The sequence below is a fragment of the Nycticebus coucang genome, chromosome 10 (genome assembly GCF_027406575.1).
Source record: "Nycticebus coucang isolate mNycCou1 chromosome 10, mNycCou1.pri, whole genome shotgun sequence".
Taxonomy (NCBI): domain Eukaryota; kingdom Metazoa; phylum Chordata; class Mammalia; order Primates; family Lorisidae; genus Nycticebus; species Nycticebus coucang.
The window spans coordinates 78,425,626-78,451,332 of NC_069789.1; the positions used below are offsets into that span (position 1 = coordinate 78,425,626).

Here is a 25,707-nt window from a genome sequence, read left to right on the forward strand (position 1 = left end):
GATGGTGACCACACACCCCCTCTACACTTTTATACAAACAACCCTCAGATCGTGCTTCTGCTCAGATTGTCTCCCCAGAGCATACATCTGAGATTGGCTGATACGGCCTTTGAAAAAAATAAGGATTGAACTCTGGGGCAGTCCTAATTAAGGAAGGTGGAGCCCTGGGAATGAAGGGCCGGGAGGAGAGTGAGGGCAATGTGGCCACCCCTGTCAGGAGCCAGGAAGAGAGGTGGGCCATGTGGAGTGCTGCAACGGATGAGGGCTAGAGGCCAGAGGAGGTAACTGGCAGAGCCAGGGCAAGGGACAGAGGAGGCAGATGTCAGATACCGAAGAGCTGAGGGGACAGTGGCAGCTGCTTTCTTTCTTCTGTTGTGAATTTTTTGAGACAGAGTCTCTCTCTGCTGCCCAGGCCAGAGTGCCATGGCATCAGCCTAGGTCACAGCAACCTCAGACTCATGGGTTCAAGAAGTCCTCCTGCCTCAGCCTCTCAAGTAGCTGGAACTACTGGTGCCCGACACAGTGCCCAGCTAATGCTTCTATTCTTTTAGTAGAGATAGGGTCTTGCTCTTGCTCAGGTTGGTCTCAAATTCCTGAGCTTAAGGGGTCCTCCCATCTTGGCCTCCCAGAATGTTAGGATTACAGGTGTGAGCCACCACATCTGGCCGGCTGCTTTCTCTTGAACTTTAAAAAGGAAGAAAGAGAACCCCACATTAAGTGAACTGGATGCCCTCAAAGAGGTGGAGATGGTTCGGGGAGCAGAGAGGTTGCCCCTGGCCTGCAACCATCTCAATGCTTAGCCCCTGTGACATCTTCACACTGAGCTCCAAACCCAGGGGAATCCAAAAGTCTTTCTGAAACTTGGGGCAGTCTGTGGTAAAACCTTTCCACTGAGGAAATGTTTTTTCTTCTCCTTTCTGTATCTGCACTAGCTGCCTTCCTCCTGAACAGAACTGAAAGCTAAATTTCCAACACAGTTTACCAGAAACACCGAGAAATTCCTGGGGTCCCAGAGGTATCAGGCAGCAGGGGACTCCAAGAGTTCTTCAGAGCCAAACTCAAGGGGCCGAGGTCTGAAGTGAATGATGCAAATGTCTGCCACGTGCACTTCCTCTCCTCAGGACTTCCAATGGTTTGGCAGTTGGGTGTGCCCCAGAGGCAGTGTGGATGGAGAAGTAAGGATGGCAACCAACCAGCAAAAGTCCTCCCCCAAGGAGTTGTGCAGAAGTGGGAAGAGCAAAGGCCTGGACATGTTCTCACTTATCTTACAGAACACTGGGGAGCAGAGGGCTGAAACCAACTGAGTGAGCGTGTGGAGTTCTCAGGCCTTCATTAGAAATCAGCAGGGCCGCGCCTGTGGCTCAGTCGGTAAGGCGCCAGCCCCATATACCGAGGGTGGCGGGTTCAAACCCGGCCCCGGCCAAACTGCAACCAAAAAATAGCCGGGCGTTGTGGCGGGCGCCTGTGGTCCCAGCTACTCGGGAGGCTGAGGCAAGAGAATCACTTAAGCCCAGGAGCTGGAGGGTGCTGTGAGCTGTGTGAGGCCACGGCACTCTACCGAGGGCCATAAAGTGAGACTCTGTCTCTACAAAAAAAAAAAAAGAAATCAGCAGGGCCTGCCCGGCCCCTTCTCCTAACACCTCTCCTTCCCAGCATTACTGCCTGTGTGTCATCCTGGCACCCTAAAGGTGAGCCTGAGTCCTTATTTGCCAGCTTTACCCTGACAATGATGATGCATCTAATGGCTGTGGTTACAGAGACCTAGGATTTTGCAGGGGCAGGAGGGGTGCTGGCAACTAATTGTAACAAAAACAGCTACTCTTTACTGAGTCCTTACTGTGAGCCAAGAAGCATTTCATTTGCTCCTCACAAAACTCCATTGATGGTAAAAGAAACTGAGTCTTCGGTTAAGTATTATAATTTGTTCAAGGTTACAGACCTCATAAATGACCAGGATTAAACCCAGGTAGGTCTGACTCCAACGCTCTGGTCTATTTGTGCTCTGTTAAGGAAAGGGAAAAGAGAAATTTCCACCACCACTACCACCCCCAAGCATTTTATCTAATACAAATAGATGTCAGTAATTTTTTTTTCTTTCCTGGAATCCAAAATATGTCTAAGACATACCGGCTACAAACCTGGGTTTTTTCCTAATAAAACAAACAACAAAAACAAAAGCAGGCACCTTCCTTTCAGAAATGGTGCTGTCCTACCCAGCGGCAGGGAATGCTTTGACCTTTGAAGGCCTGATAAAATTCTGCCCGGTGACCTGAAAGACCCTAGCCCTTCCACTGACAAAAGTACAAGAGCTGGCAGCAGAGACTGAGGCAGGACCTCTCAGCAGTGGAGGAAGCGGAGGCTGGGAACCGGAGAAGTCAGAGGCTTCCATGGGCAGGAGAGCCTGGCAGGGTACACAGTCGCTTGCAGAACCACATGTTTGAATTCACAGCCCTGCCCTCCTAACTTCCTAAAACTTTAAATAAACTGGAAATATTTCCTCACCCTGGGGCCCAAAGCAAGTTTCTGTAAAGGTAAGTAAATATAAAAATAAATACAAAAATAGCCAGATCTTTTTAAAATGTCCAAGACATTTGGGATTTGGACCTCCTGCCCCAGCGCTGTGTTTTCCCCTGTCAGCTGTGGTGCTGTGCTTCCCAAGGAGTGTGCCCCCGTTGGCCTCAGGCTCAAGTACATTTTAGCTGAAGGGAACCAGGACTGTAGCTCCATCCAGGTCATTAGCGATTTCCCCAGGCCCAGATGCTTTCTTAAATCCCACAGAGCCACCAGAGGGTTTCCAAAATTCTTCTCTGGCATGGGCTGGGGTGCCCTGACAGAGAGGTAGGCAGGGGAGCTGACTGTAGCTGCTCATGGGACTGGGGTTGGGTGCCTCCTAATTTTCCTGAAATTATTATATTTGCGAAACTACAAATAATGTATTGCTAAGGTTATTTGCCAAAGCCACCTGGAGACAAACTTGCCTCCTCAGATTTTCTTTTCCTGTGGAAGCAGCAGATGAATTCTTGCTCCCTGGGGCTTTTATTTTAATTCTCTGGAAAAATCTGTGTCACCTGCTAATGTCCTGAGCTGTTTTCAGGCCCCAAGCAGAGACCCTTAAGACAACTGCTTACTCTGGTTTCTGCTCCCAGGATCCATAGCAACCTGGGTACCAGCTGGGACTCAGAAACAGCGGGGCTGGCCTACCAGGCCCAAGGAAGAGCACGGCACCGTTCACAAACAGGAAATGTCATTCCGCAGAAGCCTTTTTTTTTTTTCAAGATAAAGTGCTGAGGGACAAAAAAATTAGTTGACCATGAAGTATCTTCAAATATCAGATACTTTCTACTCAATTCTAGGCAACCAATTAGCAGACTGGCTCTTTGTTATGTTTTCATGTCAAATGAAATGAAATATTTCAAATATTCATGCTTGAAATTTAGCAATTCAAGGTGCAGCCATTCTCATTCATTTTGTTCAGGCATTGTTCAGGCAAAATGTCACAATGCTGTATCTCTGAATTAATGAGATAATCACCTACACTGATTCCTCACCTACACTGTCATCGTGTTCTTATCAGTACTTATTCTCGCTGTTGTTCTGAGAAAGGGAAAAGGAGAACTGAAATCCAAGGTTGATGTTAAGCTTAGTTAAGTCCTCAAATAATTAAAAAGCCTGAATTTGCCTACTGCAGTAGTCTCTAGAGCAAAGGCATGATCCTTGCCCTGAAAAAACTTACATGATTTGAAATAAAAGCAGCTTGGGCAAAATGACCGTGGAATAATAGCATGAAAATAAAGTAATCCCCTCTTATCCACGAAGGATATGCTGCAAGACCCCCAATGGACGCCTGAAACCTTGAACAGCACCAACCCCGTTATATAGTGTGTTTTTTCCTCGCCGGGAACGGACAGGGAGCGTGTCCAGGGTGGGTAGAGGAGACAAAGGGATGATTCATGTCCTGGGCAGGGTGGAGCCAGCCTGTGAGAGATTTCATCATGCTATTCAGAATGGCTTGCAATGTACAACTTATGAATCGTTTATTTCTAGAATTTTCCATTCACTATTTTCCGAACTCAGTTGACCACTGGTAACTGAAATCTCAGCGAGTGAAAACGTGGATAACGGGAAACTACTGTCAGCTCCATATTATATGGGCTGAATGCCTTTTCTAGAAAATGTAAATGCCTTATGCTAATTTCTTAAGACTTTGACTATAATATTCAAATTAATTATGCCTTTTTCCAGAATTAAAAGGTTCCAGCAGATTGGCTGATCAGGTGTGCCACCTTCAGTGAACCAAAGGGATTCCTTTTTCTTTTTTTGGCCGTCTTCCAGCCACCCGGTTTTCAGTAAGATTTTCTGTGCCATTTACAAAGTGTGAAACTACAGCTGTCTAGATCAGGAATGGCTCTTTTGGGTCTGGTTAGCTAAATCATGAGCCAGTGTTTGATAGGTTGTCGTTACTGTTCTTGTGTTAGAAGTTATTTCCCAATCTTCTAAGCACTGAATTAGGGTTTCTGCCCTTTAACTATTGCTCCATGCTTCCATCCACCCAGCATCCATCTGGGGAGGTTAAAATCATAGACCCTTAGGTTCGTTTGTTCTTCCTGAACTTGAGGGAAAAACACCTGTTAGCCAACTGATCTCCTGGTTCAGCTCTCAGAACAAAGCCACTTGTGTTCAAGGTGAACAAGAGGAACATTTTCATTTCTAGAGGAGGCCAAGGTTCATGCAGGAGCACAGGGGAGAAGGGGCCCAAGAGTCGGTAGGTCTAGGCTTGAGAAGCTCATTTTCTGTGAGCCATGGGGGGGGGGGAGGTTATCAGGTGGCACTTGTTAAGTGACAAACTAAGTCCTCTCACCCTTATTCCCTTCCTAGGTATCTCCTGAGTCACATTCAGGGATGAGGAAATAAAAAGGGCTGTGAAATGAGCCTCCGCATCATGTGGTTCTTTTCCCCTAATTTGGTCTGGCAGGCCTGGGCACAGGGGCCTGGGAAACATCTTTTTGGCAAGGGTAGAGGGGAAATCTATTGCCCTCTATTTTCCCATTCAGTGTCTAAGCTGACACTCTGGATGAAAATCTCCAGAGGGCTGGAGCTGAGCCGTAATTATCCCCACCCCCCTTAAAACAGTACCAGTTAGGACACATATGTGATTTCTAGGCTTGGAAAATGTCTTCAGGATAAAGGTGCTGAGAATGAAAGCAAAGATATCCACTTCAGAGAGTTGCACTTTTGTGGCAAATATGCATTTTGTGGCAAATACACAGACACGCAAAAAAGGGAAGTCTTAATTTTTCCCATCTCTCTATTTTTAGTTCTCTGTTTCTTCTGGAGGCAGAAAACATTACCTTATTCAGTTCCAAGCATATGTAGGCACTGAAAGTTTAAACTGACTCCAGTCCCCCACTCTGATATCCCCAAACCTTCCTCAGGGATCTGTCACTTTGTCCCTTTCAGGCTAGCTACTTCTGGGAGAGGATGGCCTTCGGCAGCCCTCCTCTGGACTCCAGAGTCCCCGTCTAGGGTGTAACTCTTCTTTCTCCTCTCACTGGTCGCTGCCTTCTTTATCCTCTGGGGCTGGTGGGGAGGGGGAGGCACAGGGTGTAGTTGGAAGAGAAGAGGCTGGTAGAGAGTGGAGACCAGTCAGCAAACATTCTCCATCCTGTCCCACAGTGCGACCATTGCTTTGGGATTTAAAAGCCACCAAGCGACTGTCTCTTCTCTGGCTTCATCGTGGCAATTCTCCCATGGGACAAAAGGCAACTTCCTGCTTCTCCACAGGAAGCGGGGGAGAGGTCACAAAATGAAAGGGAGGCTGGATGGGGGATCACTCATTAGTGATTCACAGTATCACACGCACATTTTGCTCCTGTGTTCTAGTCCTCCATCCCTTGTACAACGGTCAACAATGGACGCCTCACTGTTGCACTGTCAGGCAAAGGGCTCAGACCAACAGTGGCAGCTTCTCTTGGTACAATCTGGACTCAGGATGGAGGGCTTTTGTTCTCAGCATCCGGAGAGAGGTGAGCTTGAGCTGGGCAGACAGGATGCACTGAGGACACCCTATCCCCTGTTGCCTGGCCCTCTGTTTCCTTTTTTTTTTTTTTTTTTTTGGAGACAGAGTCTCACTGTCATCCTGGGTAGACTGCTGTGGCATCATAGATCACAGCAACTTCAATTTCTTGGGCTCAAGAGATCTTCCTGCTTCAGCCTCCCTGAGAAGCTGGGACTATAGGCGCCCACCACAATACTCACTGGGTTTTTCTGTTTTTAGTAGAGACAGGGTCTCACTTTGCTCAGGCGGATCTCGAACCCCTGAGCTCAGGTGATCCACTCACCTCAGCCTCCCAGAGTGCTAGAATTACAGGCGTGAGCCACCACACCTGGCCTCTCTTCCTTTATTCATTTTCTTCTATTCTCCCTCTCACCTCCTTCCTTCCCTCCTCCCTCACCTCTCTGGAAGTATAATTTACATATCATAAAATGCACACATATTAAGTGTTCAACTTGGTGAATTACTACCCGTGTGCACATCCATGTTGCCGCCATGAGAGCTGTCCCTTTCTAATGGAAGATCATGAGTATGGTCTTGTAACTGGGGTGCATATAACCTGAATATTACCCCATCAGTCTGACTTGGGGTGCTGGTGGTTTATAGGGGTTTCTGGATTTTGAATTCTTCTGCTCCACCCACCCCTGCTCAGACTGCTAGGTTAGGAGGGCTTCACCAAGGAGCTGTCTTAGCTCAGAGGCTCTGCAGGGTCCTCTCCATCTGCTGGGGAAGGAAATCAATCACCATCAACTTCTGGTAAGTCCCAGACAGGAACATTGGTGGGTCTGTTCTAGACTCATCAGTCACATGAATGTCCTCTCCAGATGAGGGTGGGTCATCTCACCCTGCTTGGGGTGTGGGCTGAGCTATGTGAGTGAGACCTAGATGGCTTCATTTCCTGGTCACGTACATGTAGCAGAGAAACACAAAGCAGACCAGAATCAGCCAATAATTGATCTGAGGATTTTTAAAATTGTAGCCATGGACTTTTGACAGAAGAAATTTTCTTCCACCGCTTTTAGGTGTTTCCATAATGAATAGGGTCCTGGGACCTGCCAGAAGGTAACATGCCAATTCATCCAGGGGCTTCACTCTGAAAGATATTGGTCATCAACTTTGGAAATTGCTACAATCTTCCTGTATATCGTAATATGCCAAGAGATGGCCTAGGTCTCTGGGTGGGTGGTTGAGTCAAGGAGCAGCTGACACAAACGACACTGGATCTGGTGGCACTTCTGTTCACGCAGCCTAAGATTGCACTCTCTATCTCGGCAACCACATGGTTGTGTTGACTCAGCCTGAGCTTGCAGTCCACCACACTACTTTTAAGAGTTGTCTTCTTCCCATCTTTGGGCAGTTGAGTATTTAAACTTGGTTGCAGATCTTTACATTGATCCCTGTCAAATTCCCCCTTGGAGTTCTTGTGAATCAATGTGAGTCAGGCAATATTTTTTTTTTATTTGAGACAGAGTCTCACTCTGTTGCCCAGGCTAGAGTGCTGTGACATCATCATAGCTCACAGCAACCTCAATCTCTTGGGCTCGGGCTAGCCTCTTGCCTCAGACTCCCCACTAGCTTAGACTACAGGCACCTGCCATGACACCCAGCTAGTTTTTCTATTTTGTAGTAGAGATTGCTGGGGAGGCTCCTCACTCTTGCTCATGCTGGTCTCAAACTCCTGAGCTCAAGCAATCCTCCTGCCTCAGCATCTTAGAGTGCCAGGATGATAGGTGTGAGCCACATGCCCAGCCTGTCAGGCAATATTTTAATTCTGATTCTGATGTACATGTTGATGTTCTGTCTCCAAGCTTTGAGTTATTTATAAATCTGGTCCAAATTGTTTTTGAAAGGTTAAAAGTACAAGTGACATTAATATGTTATGAAGATTCTGTGGATGTAATATTCAGCTAACTAAACTGCCTAATATTTAGCCAACTAAATAGTCTAAACTGTCTTGTCTAAGGAATATTGTAGCCAAATAAGTATCTTACTGATATTTGCATATGGCAGCTCTTCAATCCACCTATCAGGAAAGTTCTATCAAAAAAGGAAAAGAGTTTGTTTTTACCTGACTTGTTCTTAATAAACTCATGCTAGTTTATCAAGGCCCAGCTTCCTTTTTGTTCCCAAGCACCTTTGTTTATTAACCTATGTTTTAAAACTCTTTCCAGAGGTTAGCCCATAGATCTTTGATGTTGTTTCCGGAATTTACAGTTTTAGAAAACTACAATCATGTTTGTCCATCTGTCCTAGCTTTCACCATTTACCCTAGTCTTCAAGATGCTCCCATTACTGGTTTTAGGGGTCACACTGGCAAATCCTATTGGGTCCTGGGTTTTGATGGATCTGTATTTGGTAACTATAATTTTTTTAAAGCAGTTTAAAAAAAGTTTCCATCATCCTCTGTATAGGTCTTCAATCCCCTGTGTAGCTTGGAAACAAAAGAGGAGTTGAGGAGTTCTGCTTTCTCTCTGACATCTGTCAGTGTGACGCCATCTGCACCAAGCTGTGACCCTCCCTGCTCTTCTTCCTCCGACACTAAAAGGACCTTTGTGTGGGCTTTGGGATTTTTTGCAGCCTTAGCTCACTCTGGGATTTGGCTTTCTTTATACTCTGCCTTTGATCTCAGCCTAGCATTGGATTTTTCCTTGGTCAGGAGCCATGTCTTCCATCATTTGTGGGTGTCTGGCCTCTTCAGAGTTCCCTGGGGAGTCCCATTGCCTCCCCATTTCCTTCATCTCTGGATTCCTGAATAATATGTGGCTGTGTTTGTTTCTGAGAATCTCTCATCTCTCTTCAGCAATCAATTGCTTTTGAGTTCTGAGCCAGGGCCTCACATCTATTTTTCAATTTTTTAGTAGTCAAATCTTTTTGGGGGATACACCAAAACTAACTAGAGCAAACTTAAGCAAACCTTGAAATTTACTGTAAGGACTTAGGCGTGGGGTGGAAATTTGGATGGGCCTCAGGAAAGGCTGGGACCAGGGGCTGGAAAGTCTTTCTGGTGTCTCTGCTCCTGCTGGACACCTGCTTCATTCTCTCTATGTGGTCTGGCTTTTCTGCTTCCCTGTGCCTCGGAGCAGAACATGGTAGAACCACAGCTTCTAAGTCATCGCTCCTTCCTAAATCCTGATTCACAGGAGATAGAACCTTCTGGGCCCAGCCTGTCCGCTGCCCACCACGGTCTAACCCTCCTTCTATGGACGAGACAGGCAGTTTCTAGAGAAAGAGAAGGAACATACGTAACCAGGGCCTACTCTTCATTTGTTCACTCACTGGCTCAGCCAATATTCATCATACGCGCAGACACTGTTTTAGTTGTTGGGGGAACTACAGGCAAAGCAAAAGAGAATCCCTAGAAATTCTATTTTGCTAAGTGTGGGGCATGTTTCTAATACTTCTGCACCCCCCTTCGTCCCTTTTTGTATTTTGCGGTGGTGGGTTCTACTTCAACATCACTAACTGTCTTGTACAGAGTAACCCTTTCCCTTAGAGACCCACCGGCTTGGGAACACTGGCCTGGGGGAAAGAGGCTGAAGAAACAACATAAATGAACTATCCAGAAACACGAATCTTCCTAGAGAAAAAGACACATGGGATTTAAGTACATCTAAAAGAGATCCCTGGCTCTATCAATAAACTGGGTTTAGTATATGGGTACTCCAGAAAGAAAATACAGAACTAAAAAAGGCAATTGCTGGCTTGGCACCCATAGCTCAGTGGGTAGGGCGCCAGCCACATACACTGAAGCTGGCAGGTTTGAATCCAGCCCAGGCCTGCTAAACAACAATGACAACTACAACCAAAAAATAGCTGGGCATTGTGGTGGGTGCCTGTGGTCCCAGCTACTTGGGAGGCTGAGGCAAGAGAATCGCTTAGGCCCAAGAGTTTGAGGTTGCTGTGAGCTGTGACAGCACCGCACTCCACTGATGGCGATGTAGTGAGACTCTGTCTCAGAAAAATAAATAAATAAACAAGGCAATTCCAAGAAGAGAAAGTTACTAAGATGTGGAGGATTAGTGCCAGGCGCAGTGGCTCATGCCTGTAATCTTAGCACTCTGGGAGGCCAAGGCCGGTGGATTGCTTTAGCTCAGGATTTGAGACCAGCCTGAGCTAGAGCAAGACCCTGTCTCTAAAAAATAGCCTAGTGTTGTGGCGGGCTGCTCAGGAGGCTGAGGCAAGAGGATCCCTTGAGCCCAAAAGTTTGAAGTTGCTGTGAGCTGTGACATCACAGCACTCTACTGAGGGTGACAAAGTGAGACTAGGTCTCAAAAAAAAAAAATATGGAGGATAAGAACCAAGCCAGATAAGCCATATTTAAAAAAAAAAAAAAATTAGATCAGCACATATTTATTAAGTTCTGATTCAGATGTTTGTGGAAAATGTAAGGAAATAGGAAACACTCTGCCTGCTCCCTGAGAGCTTACAGTTACCTGTGTGGATGAGGCAGAAAGTAGATAACGTAACACAGAGCTCTGCTCTGACTAACTGAGATGACGGAGACTTCAGGTAGGACGTGAGTCTAAGCTTGTGAGAATGGGCAGCATTCACATCTGCAGGAAAGTCTAAGGACAATTTTAGAGTGAGGATCCAGTGTATTTACTTGCCCCTCACAGGGTTTAGAGCTTCAATCATTATCCATTCATTCATCCGTTTATCAAACTTTAACTGAGTGATCGCCTAGGTAGGTGCCAGACATTGTGTGTATAAGGATACAAAGAGGCAACAGACCTTGGTCTTAATAGAAGGGCTCTTCAAATGAGGAGGGATTAGATTTAGATCACTTTGGTCTAAAATCAGAGGACAGATATATGTAGCCAACCAAATGAAATAATGACACTGACTTTCAAAGCACTTTCTACAGCACTGCCATTGCACACATATTTAAAGAATCCTACACATGACGGGCACAAAAGATACAGCAGGAAAATCAAATGTGAGTCCTGTCCTCCTGGAGCTTCCAGTGTAGTTGGGAGACAGTCACTTAACCAGGTAATTAACAATCGCATGTAGCTGGACACGCAGTTAGAGAAGTAGAGAGAGACTTCTCTGAGAACGAGAATAACCAAGCCAGCTGTGAATCAGGGAGAGAGACTGGGACTACATGGCAGGCAGAATTCTAAGATGATCCCCGATTATCCCCTTGAGTGGGAAGGACCTAGAACTTGCTTCTTACCAAGAGAATGTGGCAAAGATGAAGGGATTTAAAAGAGATAATTAATGGCCCTAAGCAGGTGACTTTACGTTAATCAAAAGTATATCCAGGCTCAGTGCCCGAGGGTGGTGGGTTCGAACCTGGCTCAGACCAGCTGAACAACGACAACTGCAACAAAAAATGGCTGGATGCTGTGGCGGGCACCTGTAGTCCCAGGTACTTGGGAGCTGAGGCAAGAGAATCGCTGAAGCCCAAGAGTTGGAGATTGCTGCGAACTGTGATGCCATCAAGGGCAACATAGTGAAACTCTGTCTCAAAAAAAAAAAAAAAAAAAGGTATATCCTGAGCAGGCCTAGCCTAATTGGGCAAATCCTTTGAAAGTCAGTCTAGAGGTGAGGGACTCAGTGAAACAGAGACCCTCTGCCTCTCCACTGCTGGCCTTGAAGAAGCATGGATTCCATAGCTACCAGGAAGTGAATTCTGCCGATACTAGGAGGGGGCTTGCGAGGAGGTGCTTTCCTCATCGAGTCTCCAGGTGAGGATGCAGCCTGGCCAACACCTGGATCTCAGCCTGGTGAGACCCTGAGCAGAGGACCCAGGGAAGCTATGGCTGGGCTCTTGACCCAGGCAAACTGTGGGTAAATGTGTGTTATTTTAATCCATTAAGTTTGCGGTAATTTTTCATGCAGCAACAGAGAGCTAATAGAACAGTAAATTAGGCAGGACTAACTTAAGATGTCTTCCTGGAGAAGGAACACTTAGAGCCCTCAGGCTTTCAACAGCCCTGCAGAATGACAAGACCCAGGTTGAGTTGTGCATCTTACACGTGAAATCCAGGCCAAGTTGACACACAGTAAATGAGGTTCCCTGCCCACCTCCTAGAGAGTTTCTTATCTTGGACTCAATGTAATTATTCATTGTTAGACTTGAAGGCAGGAAAAGTATATATTTTTTTCTACTACTATATAATGAATGTACCTCACTTTATGCAACCAACATGATACTGAAAAACTCTATAAAATTATATTTTTTCAAATAAGAATCGAATTTATCATTTTTTGAGTTCACTTAATCAATTAGCAGGTGTTTATGGAGAACTGCCAAGAACTATGCTAAGTATGGTGAAAGACTGAAGGGAAATGGAAACGTGGTTCTATCTCTCAAGGAACTTGAGAGAGAAGCCTCATACACCAGAAAAAGTTAAAGAGCAATAGAACACTAAACTCTAACAGTGAGGATAAGGAGGTAGTTGATGAATACTCAAGAATAAATTTTATTTTGATTTTACAAGCTCCTTTTTTTTTTTGTAGAGACAGAGTCTCACTTTACTGCCTTCAGTAGAGTGCCATGATGTCACAGGACTCACAGCAACCTCTAGCTCTTAGGCTTCCGCGATTCTCCTGCCTCAGCCTCCCGAGCAGCTGGGACTACAGGCGCCCGCCACAACGCCCGGCTATTTTTTGGTTGCAGTTCAGCCGGGGCTGGGTTTGAACCTGCCACCCTCGGTACAAGCTCCTTCCTCAGAGAAATAGGAAGATACTGGGAATGTTCTTAGCTTCCAGTTAAATGAATACATGAAACAGTCTTTTGTGATCTGTTAGGCAATCATATGTAAATCTTGCTTATCCAGAATTTTGGACTAACTTTGAAGACACTGAGATGAAACCCTGAGCTTTGTAACCAATGTGTCAGCAAAGTTTAATTAACAAATAATGTTTATTGAACACCTGCTATATGTCCAAGCACAAGAGTATGCCACTGGTCAGAATGTTTTAAACTATAACTGAAAGAAACCCAAGTGACTTAAGCAATCAACAAATTTATTATCTAACCACAATCTGAGGTAGGTCAGCTTCAATTTTTATGAAAGTAGATAATGTAGGGCCAGGTGTGGTGGCTCATGCCTGTAATCCCAGCAGTTTGGGAGGCCAAGGCGAGAGGATCGCTTGAGCTCAGGAGTTCAAGACCAATCTAAGCAAAAGCAAGAACCTGTCTCTACTAAAAACAGGAAAATTAGCTGAGCATGTTTATGGATGCCTGTAGTCCCAGCTCCTTAGGAGGGTGAGGCAGGAGGATGGCTTGAACCCAGGAGTTTGAGGTTGCTGTGACAGCATGCTAGCCTGAGCAACAGAATGAGACTGTCTCAAAAAAAAAAAAAAAACTAGATAATACAACATATTTTAGAATGTAATCAAGGATTGTATTCTTTTTATTGTTCCATTCTCTTTTCCTTGGGACAATGGCTTATTCTTACGTAGCACTCTTCCTGGTCATAAGGTAGCTGCCTCTGTTCCAGGCACATCTTCACAGTACTATCTAGTGGAGAAATAAATACTGTTTCTTCTTGTGTGTCTTTTTTTTTTTTTAATTAATGAAGAAAACCTCTTTCCCAGACATCCTCAGCAGATGTCCCCTAACATCTCATTGACCACAATTCTATCTTATGCTTGTACTAAAGCAATCAGAACCCCACGTCCTGGGGCAGTGTTGGAGGCGTAAGTCCCCTGACGCACATGGCCTTCAGAGACTGGAGACTTGAACAGAACTGGGGTTCTACTAAAGAGGGAAGGGGAATGAAGGGTAGCTGAAAAAGCCATGTGCTAATAGTATAAAGTAATGACTGAATATATTATTCTTGCATTTGGGGAACAGAAACAATCTCACAGATGATATACAGTTACAAACTGTGAAAAATGTGTGACTGGAGAGACTGCGTGCTGTGAGACAGAGAACAGGGTACCTTGGTGAGGTCATGGATCAAGAAAGGCCACTTTAAGGAAGTGAAAGGTGAATAGGAACCAGCCAAGCAGGGCTGTGGTAAGAGCATTCCAAGCAGAGGAACAAGCTGGCTCCTATGAGAACGTGAAACGAAGTGTGTGAGGCTGGAGCTCAGGGAGGGGAGGACGGGACTGGAAGGAATGAATGTGGGGCAGTGGGCAGGGTCCTTCCCACTTGGACTGTATCCTAAGAGTGCAACGCACTCAGCGTTTAAATAGGGGGCATGATGTGATCTGGCATGTGGTGTTTTTTCCTTACTGATAAAGAATTACATTAATTTTTTTTTTGTGGCTTAGTAAATATGGAGATTTATTATGTCATATAACAAAAGGTCCAGAGACCAGGCAGTCTCCAGAACTAATTGACTTAATGGCTCAATTATGTCATCAAAGACTCCCGTTCTTCCTGATTTGTGTTTTCAAAGCTCAATCTGGATAGAGGGGCAAGGAGATCTTTGGAGCCTAGAATGTTAACCCGTAAGATGAGGGTGGTTTGCCCTGGGTGACCCCATGAAACACAAAGGGAAAATGAACAGAACCCAGCATGAATGGTATTGCTAGTATGTGGGGAATGCAAGAATGGTTTAATCCTGCGACTTCCTCCTGAAGTGTACAGTCTATTTGAGGTGCTGAGACACACAACTCTAATCTTGTGAAGAGTAAAGGCCATGGGGGAGGTGTAGAGAAGAAGATGCAGGAGTTCAGAAAAAGGTGAGATGATGGAGTTGGAGGTTTGGGGGAGGCACTGCAAGGCAGCATTTTAAGGAAGGTGATGCTGATACTTGAGCAGGGCACTAAAGGCCGTATAAGGTGGTTTGAAGGTGCAGACATGGGAAAGAGCAGCCCAGGAGGAGGCTATAGACTGAGGTAAGGCGCAGATGCGGGAAATTAAGGCATGGGAGAGAAGAGCAATAGTAGAGTTGTGGCATTGTGAATTGTTTGGGGGACCAGGCTAGAAAAGTCTTGGAGGTCAGATGAAGGAGAATTCTGAGTGTTAGGTAGGACAATAAACACAAAGGCAAAAAGACTTTTTAAATAAGTGTAACTTAGCTATGAATCTACTTATCTTTCCTAGGAATAATTAATGTGTCATTCAAGTTTTTCTTTTTTATAGAGATTGTGTCTCCCTATGTTGCCCAGGCATGGGCCTGTAATCTCACCTACTTGGGAGGATTGCTTGAGTCCAGGAGTTTGAGGTTGCAATGAGCTATGATCACAATACTGCACCCTAGCTGGCCTGACAGCAAATCTGTCACACAAAAAAAGGGGGGCCTTGAAGGATGAGTAGGAGTTTGCCTGGCAAAAAGTTAGGTGGAAAGGACTTCTAAACACAAGAAATGGTCTGTGTAAGGACACATGTACATGTCTTCTTAATTCTCGTACCTTCAAGCCTACCATCCCTGTGGAGTATACAATTTTAAGTTTTCTTTTTTGGGCTTTTAGGGGAAGTTTGGTGGTAATGAATGAGTCGGTTTAGTTGCTACAAAGCAAGAGCTCACATCTAAGGATTTGACTCTCATACACATGCATTTTTACCTAACAAGAAGCGAGGGTTTTAGTAAATCAAATTGGCTACACCCACTATCCTTAATTATTCCTCAGGGAGGTTTTACTGACATACTTTTCCAAAGCAACAAGGAAAAGAATCTTAAATGTGTTTTTTCAGAGACTAGTAAACTCATTAATTGTCAATGCAGGCACATCGTCACTTCAGTTTTTCATAGAAGGACGGGAGAAGTCATAACTCACTGTCACATCTGGCCCCCAATCTTGGCATTGGCAGGAAATTGGTCTCCTCTACACTTCTGGAAAGTTCAAAAAAGTTATTTCAGACTCAGATGGACAACTGAGACCATCCTGTCTCAAAAACTTGTGAATTACTCATTTTAGCTCCTGATCAAACCTAACACGTCAGTTTAGTTTAAGGGAGTATGAGAAAGTGAGGGAGGGATCCACGTGAGATGGGCAAGGCCTATGCTCCGCCCAACAGCCTCACACCATGTGGGTGTGGAAACCGATGCCTGGCAAGATGCACTGATTTGCCAAGGTCACCCGGGTCTGGGGGCAGAGCACTGGCCAGAAGCTGCAGAAGGAGGGTGGGAGACAGAGCGGAAGAGTCCGGTGACAGAGCAGAAGCAGTTTGGGGAACTGATCCATCCAGGCGGCATCTGCTGTACTTCCTCTCTCCTACGCACTCCGCCCCCACCAGCCTGTCTTTCTCTTTCCTTTTCTCCCTCAGGGTAGAGTTAGGTAGGGTTAGGTCAGTTGCCCAAAGGTGGGGACATTTCCTGATGCTTTTGCAACACTGAGATGTTGTCTTAAGGGAGGCTGGGCCCCATTCTGGCACCAGGCCTGGAAGGTGAACACCTGGGGGCCACCAGGACAGCGTGCTGGCAGGTCTCTTGGCCTCCTGTTTTCCACTTGACCATGGCCCTGGCTGAGGTCATCAGCCTCTGGAATGAAGGGGTGCTGGCAGCGGACAAGAAGGACTGGAAGGGGGCCCTGGATGCCTTCAGTTCAGTCCAAGACCCCCACTCCCGGATTTGCTTCAACATCGGCTGCATGCACACGATCCTGGGAAACACGCTGGAGGCGGAGAAGGTGAGTGCAGGTGCCTCTCCCTGGCCTCCACTGTGCCTAGCAATTATGGCTTTGAACCCAGTTACACTTTAGAAATCCAGGAAGCTTCAAAAGAGTTTATACTTTAAAACCTCCAGGGAGAGACTTTACCTCTTTCATGTTTACCTGGATGGAGCTGGAACATATTCTTCTTAGTAAAGTATCTCAAGAATGGAAGAAAAAGTATCCAATGTACTCAGTCCTACTATGAAACTAATTTAGGGCTTTCACATGAAAGCTATAACCCAGTTACAACCTAAGAATAGGGGGAAGGGGGAAATGGAGGGGAGGGAGGGGGGAGGTGGGTGGAGGGAGGGTGATTGGTGGGATTACACCTGAGGTGCATCTTACAAGGGTACATGTGAAACTTAGTAAATGTAGAATGTAAATGTCTTAACACAATAACTAAGAAAATGCCAGGAAGGCTACGTTAACCAGTGTAATGAAAATGTGTCAAATGGTCTATAAAACCAGTGAATGGTGCCCCTTGATCACATTAATGTACACAGCTATGATTTAAAAAAACAAACAAACAAGAAAAAACCTCCAGGGAGCTTTAAAACAAATGAAGATGCTCAGGCTTGATTGACTTTGTCTGTGAGGGGCTTGGGCAGCCTCAGTTTAAAAGCTGCCCAGTTGGTTGCAATGGGCAGCCGGGGTTGCCGCCTCCCTACTCCATCTACTAAATTCAAATCAGGCTATGATGGTTCTTAAGCGTCTCTGCGAAGACTCCCCTAATTATATTTTCTTCAAAGAACTCCTGCTGGACTCAGGATCTCTGTGTGTCTCACCACTTTGCACCTGGTTTTATGACGCCCCAAAAGGCTGGCCAAGCATACTGTGTGTGTCAGCTCTGCCCCCCCATTTGATTGAGGGGAGGCACTTAGCAAAATATAGATTTTATCTCAAGTGGCAATTCTGATCAATTATGTGGAGGGACTCTTTTAAGGAATCTGAGGCTAACCGTAGGAAATCATACCACGACTAATGAATGATGTCTGCCAAGGGCATGGTGTGGCATCCATTAGGGTCTTTTTCCAAATATGTTTTTATCTCTCTATTATCCTACTATTAACTGAGCAATCCCAGTAATCATTTTTTAGATAGGTCACAATAAGGTGGACAGGGAATGGAGTTTGGATGCAGACTATCTGGGATCAAATCTCAGCTTTACCTCTCTCTGGACTTTAGGTCTAAAGCAAGACATACAAACTTTAAGATACCAACTTTTCCTTTTTTTTCTTAGAGTCTCACTCTGTCACCTTGGGTAGAGTACTCTGGCTTCATAGCTCACAGGAATCTCAAATTCCTGGGTTCAAGCAATTCTCTTGCCTCAGCTTCTGGCGTAGCTGGGACTACAGGTTCCTGCCACTGCACCTGCCTAGTTTTTCTATTTTTTAGTAGAGATGGGGTCTCATGCTTGCTCGGGCTGGTCTTGAACTCCTGAGCTCAGGCAATCTACCCACCTTGGACTCCCAGAGAGATAAGATTACAGGATTACAGGAAAAATACCAACTCTTAACGTGCTCTGTAACTTCACACCGTTCTATTCAAGTTAGTTATTATTTTTACTTTTCACTGCCAGCCTTTGCAAGGCAGTGTGTGGACAGATGATAGATTCTCCATTACCTATAAAGAGCCAGTATAAACAGCCTCACTCTGACTGGCAGGTAAATAAGCCACAGCCACACACCCCTGACAGGAAGAGAGAAAAGTGGCTCAAAATGTTTTCACAGCCTGGCGAGTCAAACTCAGGTCCCAGAGTTGACAGACAGGAGCCTGGGAGGGTCCTGGGCTGCTGGAGGGCTGAGCAGACAGCATCCCACATTCTGAGGGCTGCTGTAGATGAAGTGCACCTTGTCAGGGAGAAAAGACTGGCAGAGGACAAAGCTAGTCTAGGCTGGGCTATGCCAGCAGGGCCAATTTGCTCTTGCCTTGCCCTGGACATGGGCCCCCTGGCCAGACTGTGCGGGCCACTTCTCACCTCTCAGCTCCCAGGCCTTCGCCCTCACCACTCTCCATTGCTCCCTGCATCTGCTGCTTCTGGCCTTCTCATTTCCTCTGCCCTCTTGATTTCCCTGCTGGAGCCCTTCCCACCGGCATTTTCTATGCATAGTTATTGGTTATTATTTTAATTGCATGATATTCATGTAATGAGCATGCTTGCATAGTAATAAAATATGACAGTTTATATATTTTAATTATATTATTTTGATCCTATCCATAATCTTGAAAGGCAGATAGTTATATCCCAATTTTACAGAAGCGAAAACCAAGGTCCAGGGAAATTAGATAACTGGCCACATGCCAAGCAATGAGGAAGTGACAGACAAGGTGTTCTGATCCCCGGGGTCCGAGCCCTCAGCCTCTGTTGCCTTCAAGACCTCAGTCATTCTCATCCTCCCTGTTCTCTCCCTCTGGTTCATCTCACACCTCCTCACTGCCTTGCTCCAGGGCCATATATGGATCCTTCTTTCTGCAGGCCTTTACCAAAAGCATTAACCAAGACAAGCACTTGGCAGTGGCTTACTTCCAACGAGGGATGCTCTACTACCGGACAGAGAAGTAAGTGATCCAGTGTGAGAGAGAAACTCTCACTGGGGAGGGAAGGCAGGCCTGCCACCAAATTATACGTCTGTTGTGTCATACTCACAATGAGCTTACATAACCACCACGGGCCTGAGACTCATTTTCATGGAGACACCCATGGTAGTCTGCTGCTAGGAGCTCATGAAGCTGCATGAAAATCTGGCTTCATTACAACAAAATGTAATCAAAGCCCGATTTTAAAGCATTCAACGAAATATGATTCAGCTACAAAAATGAAAACATGAATTAACATTCCATACGAATAAATTAATACAGATCAATAAATAGGATATATGTATATTGATTTCAAAAAAGTTCACAGTAGATATTAAATTTTAAAACCAGATTTCAAAACAGTACATATACCACAATCCCATTTCTGTTTCACAGATAAATTCTGGAAGGCCACAGACCCAACTGTTAACAGTAAATCTCTCAGGCAGGGTGCAGTGGCTCACGCCTATAATCCTAGCACTCTGGGAGGCCAAGGTGGGTGGATTGCTTGAGCTCATGTGTTCAAGATCAGCCTGAGCAAGAGCAAGAACCCATCTCTAAAAATACCCAGGCATTGTGGTGGGCTCCCGTAGTCCCAGCTACATGGGAGGCTAAGCCAAGAGAATCACTTGAGCCCGAAAGTTTGAGGTGATGCTATGGTACCCTACCAAGAGTGACAATGTGAGACTCTGTCTCAAAGAAAAAAAAAAGATCTGAGTAGTAGGATCATAGGGAAGTTCATTTTCTTCTATGACCCTATCTGCAGGTTTTTCATGTGTTCACAGTCAACATGAAACACTTAGTAAGATGATAAATAAATACAAAATAAAAGTTAATCTCAATTCCTACTTCCCCCATCTCCCACAGATACCTCATAACAAATATAAAAATGACAAAGGAAAAAATTCGAAATGCTAATTTCAAATATTTTGGGAGAGGGCAAGCTGACCCTTTGTAGAAGTTATTCCATCAGTGTGTACAAGTTCTAGGACTTTGGCTCAGGTTAGCAGAGAACTTCCTTTGTAATAGTGAAAATGGTGTGAGCATGGTGTGGGTGTGGGTGGGTGAGGTAGGGCACTGATGGAGCAGTCAAGGGCAGGAGGAGGCCTGCAGAGGGTGTCCCTGAAGAGGTTATCTAGAAGTCAGGGAGGGGGATGGGGTCCCATCCTGTACCACGTTGAAGGGCTTTGGTCCTATGGGTTGGTCAGAACCAGAGCCTGTAAAACCCATGTGCTCAACTATTGCTACTCTGTTTCCCCGAAAATAAGACAGTGTCTTATTTTAAGGTGTGCTAGGTCTTATTTTCAGGGGATGTCTTATCTTTCCTGTAAGTAGGTCTTATTTTCGGGGAAACAGGGTAGGAGCAACAAGCAGCTCAGAGGACTTTAAAGATGTAGATATAATTAATGACCTGAATGAGTTCCCAAAAGAAACTCAGGTGAGATCTGGGAAAAGCCTGGGATTGAGAGGAGATATCCAGGCATTTGCCTGTACTGACATCATGCCTCTGCCTGTGACCCTTCTTAACATCCTTCTCATTCCCCTCCCTCAACCCTCTATCGGGGGTCCTCAAACTGCGGCCCATGGGCCACACGAGGCGGTGTGATTGTATTTGTTCCCGTTTTGTTTTTTACTTCAAAATAAGATATGTGCAGTGTGCATAGGAATTTGTTCATAGTTTATTTTTTAAACTATAGTCCGGCCCTCCAACGGTCTGAGGGACAGTGAACTGGCCCCCTGTTTAAAAAGTTTGAGGACCCTGCTTAGTCTGCAGAGGTATAGGATATGCAAGGAGGCCCAGCAGAAATCCTCCAGCTTAATCTCAAAAGACAAACTCAAAAGCCATTTCTTTAATTAGCTCTAATGGCCTACAATGAATAGAATCACTGGTAAAAGAAGAAAGGACCTCAGAAAAAAATTGCACACAAAAGTGCCCACAAGACCCAGGGCTTGGAAGTCTCAGATTTTTTAGGGAGTTAGAAAGATTCTGGAAAGATCTAGGAACAAGATCTAGTATTCAATTAATCAGTGATTGAAAATAATTAAATCTGAAAGGAAAAAAAAATCTACCAAATTTTATCTCTAACTCAACCCTCTAGTAAAGAAGTAATGTAAAGGGAGTGCTGTTCTCGACCCCAAGCTGGCTTCTTGGCACAATCTCTAGGTATTAGTATTCTCCCTACTGTTCTATTCTTGACCCTTTCCCCTTTTATGACTATAGCGGTGATTGTTAAATGGCAAAATATATGGACTTACTTCCCAGAAACACACATACATTCTTTTGTACACAATTTCAAGGGAATATAGATGTGAACGTCCATATATGAACTCTAAGGATCCATTTCTGGGCAGGACCACCCTCTCCCACACCACCAAGCTCCATTGCTAACCAGCCAGCTACTAAGTCTGTAGCTGGGACTGACCCAGAAAGTCTCTCTCTCTAAATCTTATCAGGTTGGCTTTTTAAATATCTCTTAAATCTACTTATTTCTCTCCACTCCCACTAGCACTGCCCTGGTTCAGACCCTCACTTTACGTCAGGGCTACTGCAGTCACTTCCAAACTGATTTCCCAGCTACCAGTCTTGTCACCTCCATCCAAATTCCAGCGTGAATTTTTTTTTAGAGATGGAGTCTCAGTCTGTCACCCAGGCTGGAGAGCAGTGGCACAATCATACCTCACTGCAGTCTCAAACTCCTGGCCTCGAATGATCCTCCCACTTCCACCTCCTGAGTAGCTGGGACTACAAGTGTGCACTGCCACACCTGGCTAGTTTTTACTTTTTTTTGGTAGACACGAGGTCTTGCCATGTTGCCTAGGCTGGTCTTGAACCCCTGGCCTCCAACAGTCCTCCTGCCTCGGGCTCCCACAGTGCTGGGATTACAGGAATGATCCACTGTGCCCCACACAAAGGGATCTTAAAAAAGTCAATGTGATCTGCTTAAGAATTTCCAGCAGCTCCTACTGCGACAAGGCAAAGGCCACATTCCCTCGCCTGTTCCTCTGGGGTCCAGCTGCCACCTAGCCATTCACTCATCCTCCGTGCGTTCAGCCCAGCCACGGACAACTAAAGCAGTGACCACTCTCTCTTTTGTGTCTCTTTTTATAACATGTGTCTAGTCCAGATATTTGCTTACTGTGTATATTAGTCTCCTCTGAGTTTCTTGAGAAGTCTTTACTTATACTCGTGTTTCAGAATCTAGCATCACAGTTGCTCATTAAATGCTTATTTAATGAAACAAAACTGAGAAAAATATAATCTCTGATTTAAGGAACTTATAAATTAAAAAGGGGAAACAAGTCAAGAATGCCAGTAATTATAACGCAAGGTATAATTGGGCAAGTGCTGTAAGTGATATTTATTTATTTATTAGTTAGTTAGTTTAGAAATAGGATCTCGCTCCATCACCCAGGCTGGAGTGCTGTAGCACTAAGATAGCCACTGTAATCTTAAATTTATAGGCTCAAGCAATCCTCCTGCCTCCTCTCCCAAGTAGCTAGGTCTTTAGGCATAAGCCACTGTGCCCAGCTAACTTTTTGTTTTTTATAGAAATGGGGGGGGTCTCACTATGTTGCCCAAGCTGGGTCTCAAACTTACAGCCTCAAGTGGAAAGCAGCTTCTGCTTCTGCCATTCGAAGCACTGGGATTACTGTGATCAGCATTTTAGTTATATTTTTAAATAAGTCCCACTGGAAATAAGTGGCTCAATGGGTAGGGCACTGGCCCCATATACCGAGGGTGGCAGGTTCGAACCCAGCCCCATCCAAACTGTAACAACAACAAAAAAAACAGCTGGGTGTTGTGGTGGGTGCCTGTAGTCCCAGCTATTTGGGGGGCTGAGGCAAGAGAATCGCCTAAGCCCAAGAGCTGGAGGTTGCTGTGAGCTGTGACGGCACAGCACTCTACTGAGGGTGATAAAGTGAGATTCTGTCTCAAAAAAAATAATAATAGTAAGTCCCATAAGGATTGAGAGAAATTCCTTTTTTTTTTTTTTTTTTTTTTTTGAGACAGTCTTACTCTGTTGCTTAGGCTGGTCTCAAACTCCTGGTCTCACGTGATCCTCCTGCCTAGGTCTCCCAGAGTGCTAGGATTACAGGAGCGAGCCACGGCCCAGCCAGAGAAATTACTCTCTAACGAGTGGGGTAAGATTACAGTGGGAAGTGCTGCAGAGAGATTATGTTATGGATGATTTCTCCATGTCCCCCACTCTCTTATGTTGCTCTTCTGTCATTACAAATTTCCAAAAGAACAAAGTTCAAGTGCATTTCTGAGATGGCGAGTGGTGTCTTAGTGATGACCTTGGACAAGCTGTGTTGCCTCTCTGGTCCCAGTTTTGTCATCCAAAAGGGGAGAAGAGAGCTCTAAGTCGTCTCTCAGACCCCAGGCCTTATGAGTCTTACTGTGTGCAGATAATGGTGAGACCTTGAAGGAACAACTTACAGAGCCAACACAGCAAAGCCCGCTGACCTGGAGGGCGTGGACACAAAGTCCCACCAGAGCCCCACCTGCAGCAACCCAACTGCATTTGACATTTGACTTTAAATTTGCAGAAACTCCAGGATTCTAGACTGCACCGGCCATTGATAGGGTCTTCAGCAAAGAAACCTTTACAGGAGTATCACAAAAAGGGGTGATTATAAACCTCGCAAGGTCAGAGCTGTGAAAAGCCAGGGCGAGTTTGCCTTCAGGTGGTGAGCCCCGGGAGGAGTTGGGGGCAAAGGTGCCCCCACGTGGTGTCACCGGAGTGTGGGTGGGAAGAAAGCACTCAGCCCAGCAGTGCTGGGGGTGGGAGGAGCTGCCAGTACCTTGCCCAGCTACCAGGGGGTGCTTCCAAATAGGATCAAGGAGAACTCTCTTCTTGAAGGGCATCAGGGAGGCAGGGGTTCCTGCTGCGCACCCACCCACACGCTGGGCTGAATGCTATTTCTGAATTCTCATACCAAGCCTATTCAGACCCCCACGCAGCTGGAAGGAGAGCTGTGTGTCAAAGTGGACCCCTCAGGGGTAAACAAGTGGAGGAGTCCAGGAGAGGCCTGTAGCAGGGAGTTTCAAAGGCATGTTTTTAAAATGACACTTAGCACAGACACCCCCACCTTGTTTTTTAAAAAAATAATTAATTAATTTAGAGACGGACCCCGGAAAAGGGAAGCAGGGTTCACTATCTGCCCAGACTGGCCTCAAACTTCTGGGCTCAAGCTATCCTCCCGCTTCAGCCTCCCTGGACTACAGGCTGGTGCCATCACACCAGGTCCCGCCCCAGCCCGTTTTATTGTTTTTGGTTTTTTTATTTGTTTGTTTGTTTTGTTTTTAACACAAAGCATGCACTGAATAATTGGTCAGTTCTGTCTCCCACTCCCTGGGCCCAGATCTTCAGACATCTTGATGCGCTAGTGAGTTACATAAGGGCAATTTTGCTGGGCTCAGGCGATGCCGGGTAAACGCCGGCGGCTCTGGCACTTCCAGCCTGAAATCCATCCACTTGGCCAGCTCAGCAGAGAGGAAGGCACTTTCGCAGGTGAATGCTGACGGCGCTTAAAAGCAGCCCTCTGGGACCTTCTGCTGGCTCCCAAACGGGCAGGAGAGCACAGTGGAAACTGTAGCTGCCAGGGAACCGGACACCTGCGCCCTGCCTGCCTCTCCTCAGTGGGGAAGGTTCAGTGGCTCAGCCAGTAGAGCCAGTCACTGCACCCTCTGGCTGACACGGAAGGGCCACTTGCTGCTTTTTTTCCCTTCCCAGGACCATCTCAAAGGCACTTGAAATGCCCACTGCGTGTTAAGGAGCCATCTGCATGTTTTTAATAGGTTTTATAATTATCTCTATCAACAAAGAGGAGTCTAGAGAAAACCAGCCTCCCACCTCAAAGGTGAGCAGGCCTCCCAACCACCCTGCGTTCACGTTCTCAGGACTCTGGGCCAACCAGCCTTTGGCTCAGCACTAAGCTTCCTGGATCAGAGTTCCAGCTTCCACACCAGCTATTTTTAAAATCTGATAATACCTTATATAGCATGGTGCTTTATGTAATCACATAATACATGATCAGTGTATGGATTTAATTGGTAGAGTTTTAGGGCTGAAAAAATAATAACAATAGTAACAGTAAATTACTGTGAGGGCCCGGCACTGGCCAAATGCTTCGTCTCCTTTAGTTCTCATAACCTATGAGGTACATGCTGTTATTATTTTCTTATTCTAAAGATGAGGAAACAAACATAGAGAAGCTAAATAACTTGCTCTTCCTCATCAGACAGTAAGTGGCAGAGCCAGGACTCAGGTCCAGGTGGTTTGGACTCCAGAAGTTGGATCCATAGCCCAGCAAGCTCCTCGTGTGCATGTTTTTTTCTCTGTATATGTACAGTCCCCTGCTGTAACCCTGACGTGGAGCCTGAGGCCTGGGAAGTGACTTGCTGGGGTCTCGAGGTTAGTGGCAGAGCTTCTTTATCTGGCTCCTGGCTCCTGGTCTCTTTACCACACCACGCAACCTGTTAAGGAGCCACGTGGCCTGTGTCCAAATCCCAGGCT

General features: G+C 45.7%; 1 protein-coding gene across 2 annotated transcripts in view; it reads left to right on the plus strand.

Annotated features, from left to right (window-relative positions):
- The first annotated feature begins 16,076 nt into the window (after nucleotides 1–16,076).
- The window catches only part of NCF2 (neutrophil cytosolic factor 2), a 32,902-nt gene continuing 23,271 nt past the window's right edge, over nucleotides 16,077–25,707 (plus strand). Inside the window, exons 1-2 of one of the 2 annotated variants that reach the window (XM_053604608.1) lie at nucleotides 16,077–16,585; nucleotides 19,086–19,168. In XM_053604608.1, the coding sequence (XP_053460583.1) occupies nucleotides 16,412–16,585; nucleotides 19,086–19,168 (257 nt within the window). In that variant the 5' untranslated portion in view covers nucleotides 16,077–16,411. The remainder of the gene's footprint in view (nucleotides 16,586–19,085; nucleotides 19,169–25,707) is intronic. The other variant, XM_053604609.1, reaches the window with a different exon arrangement.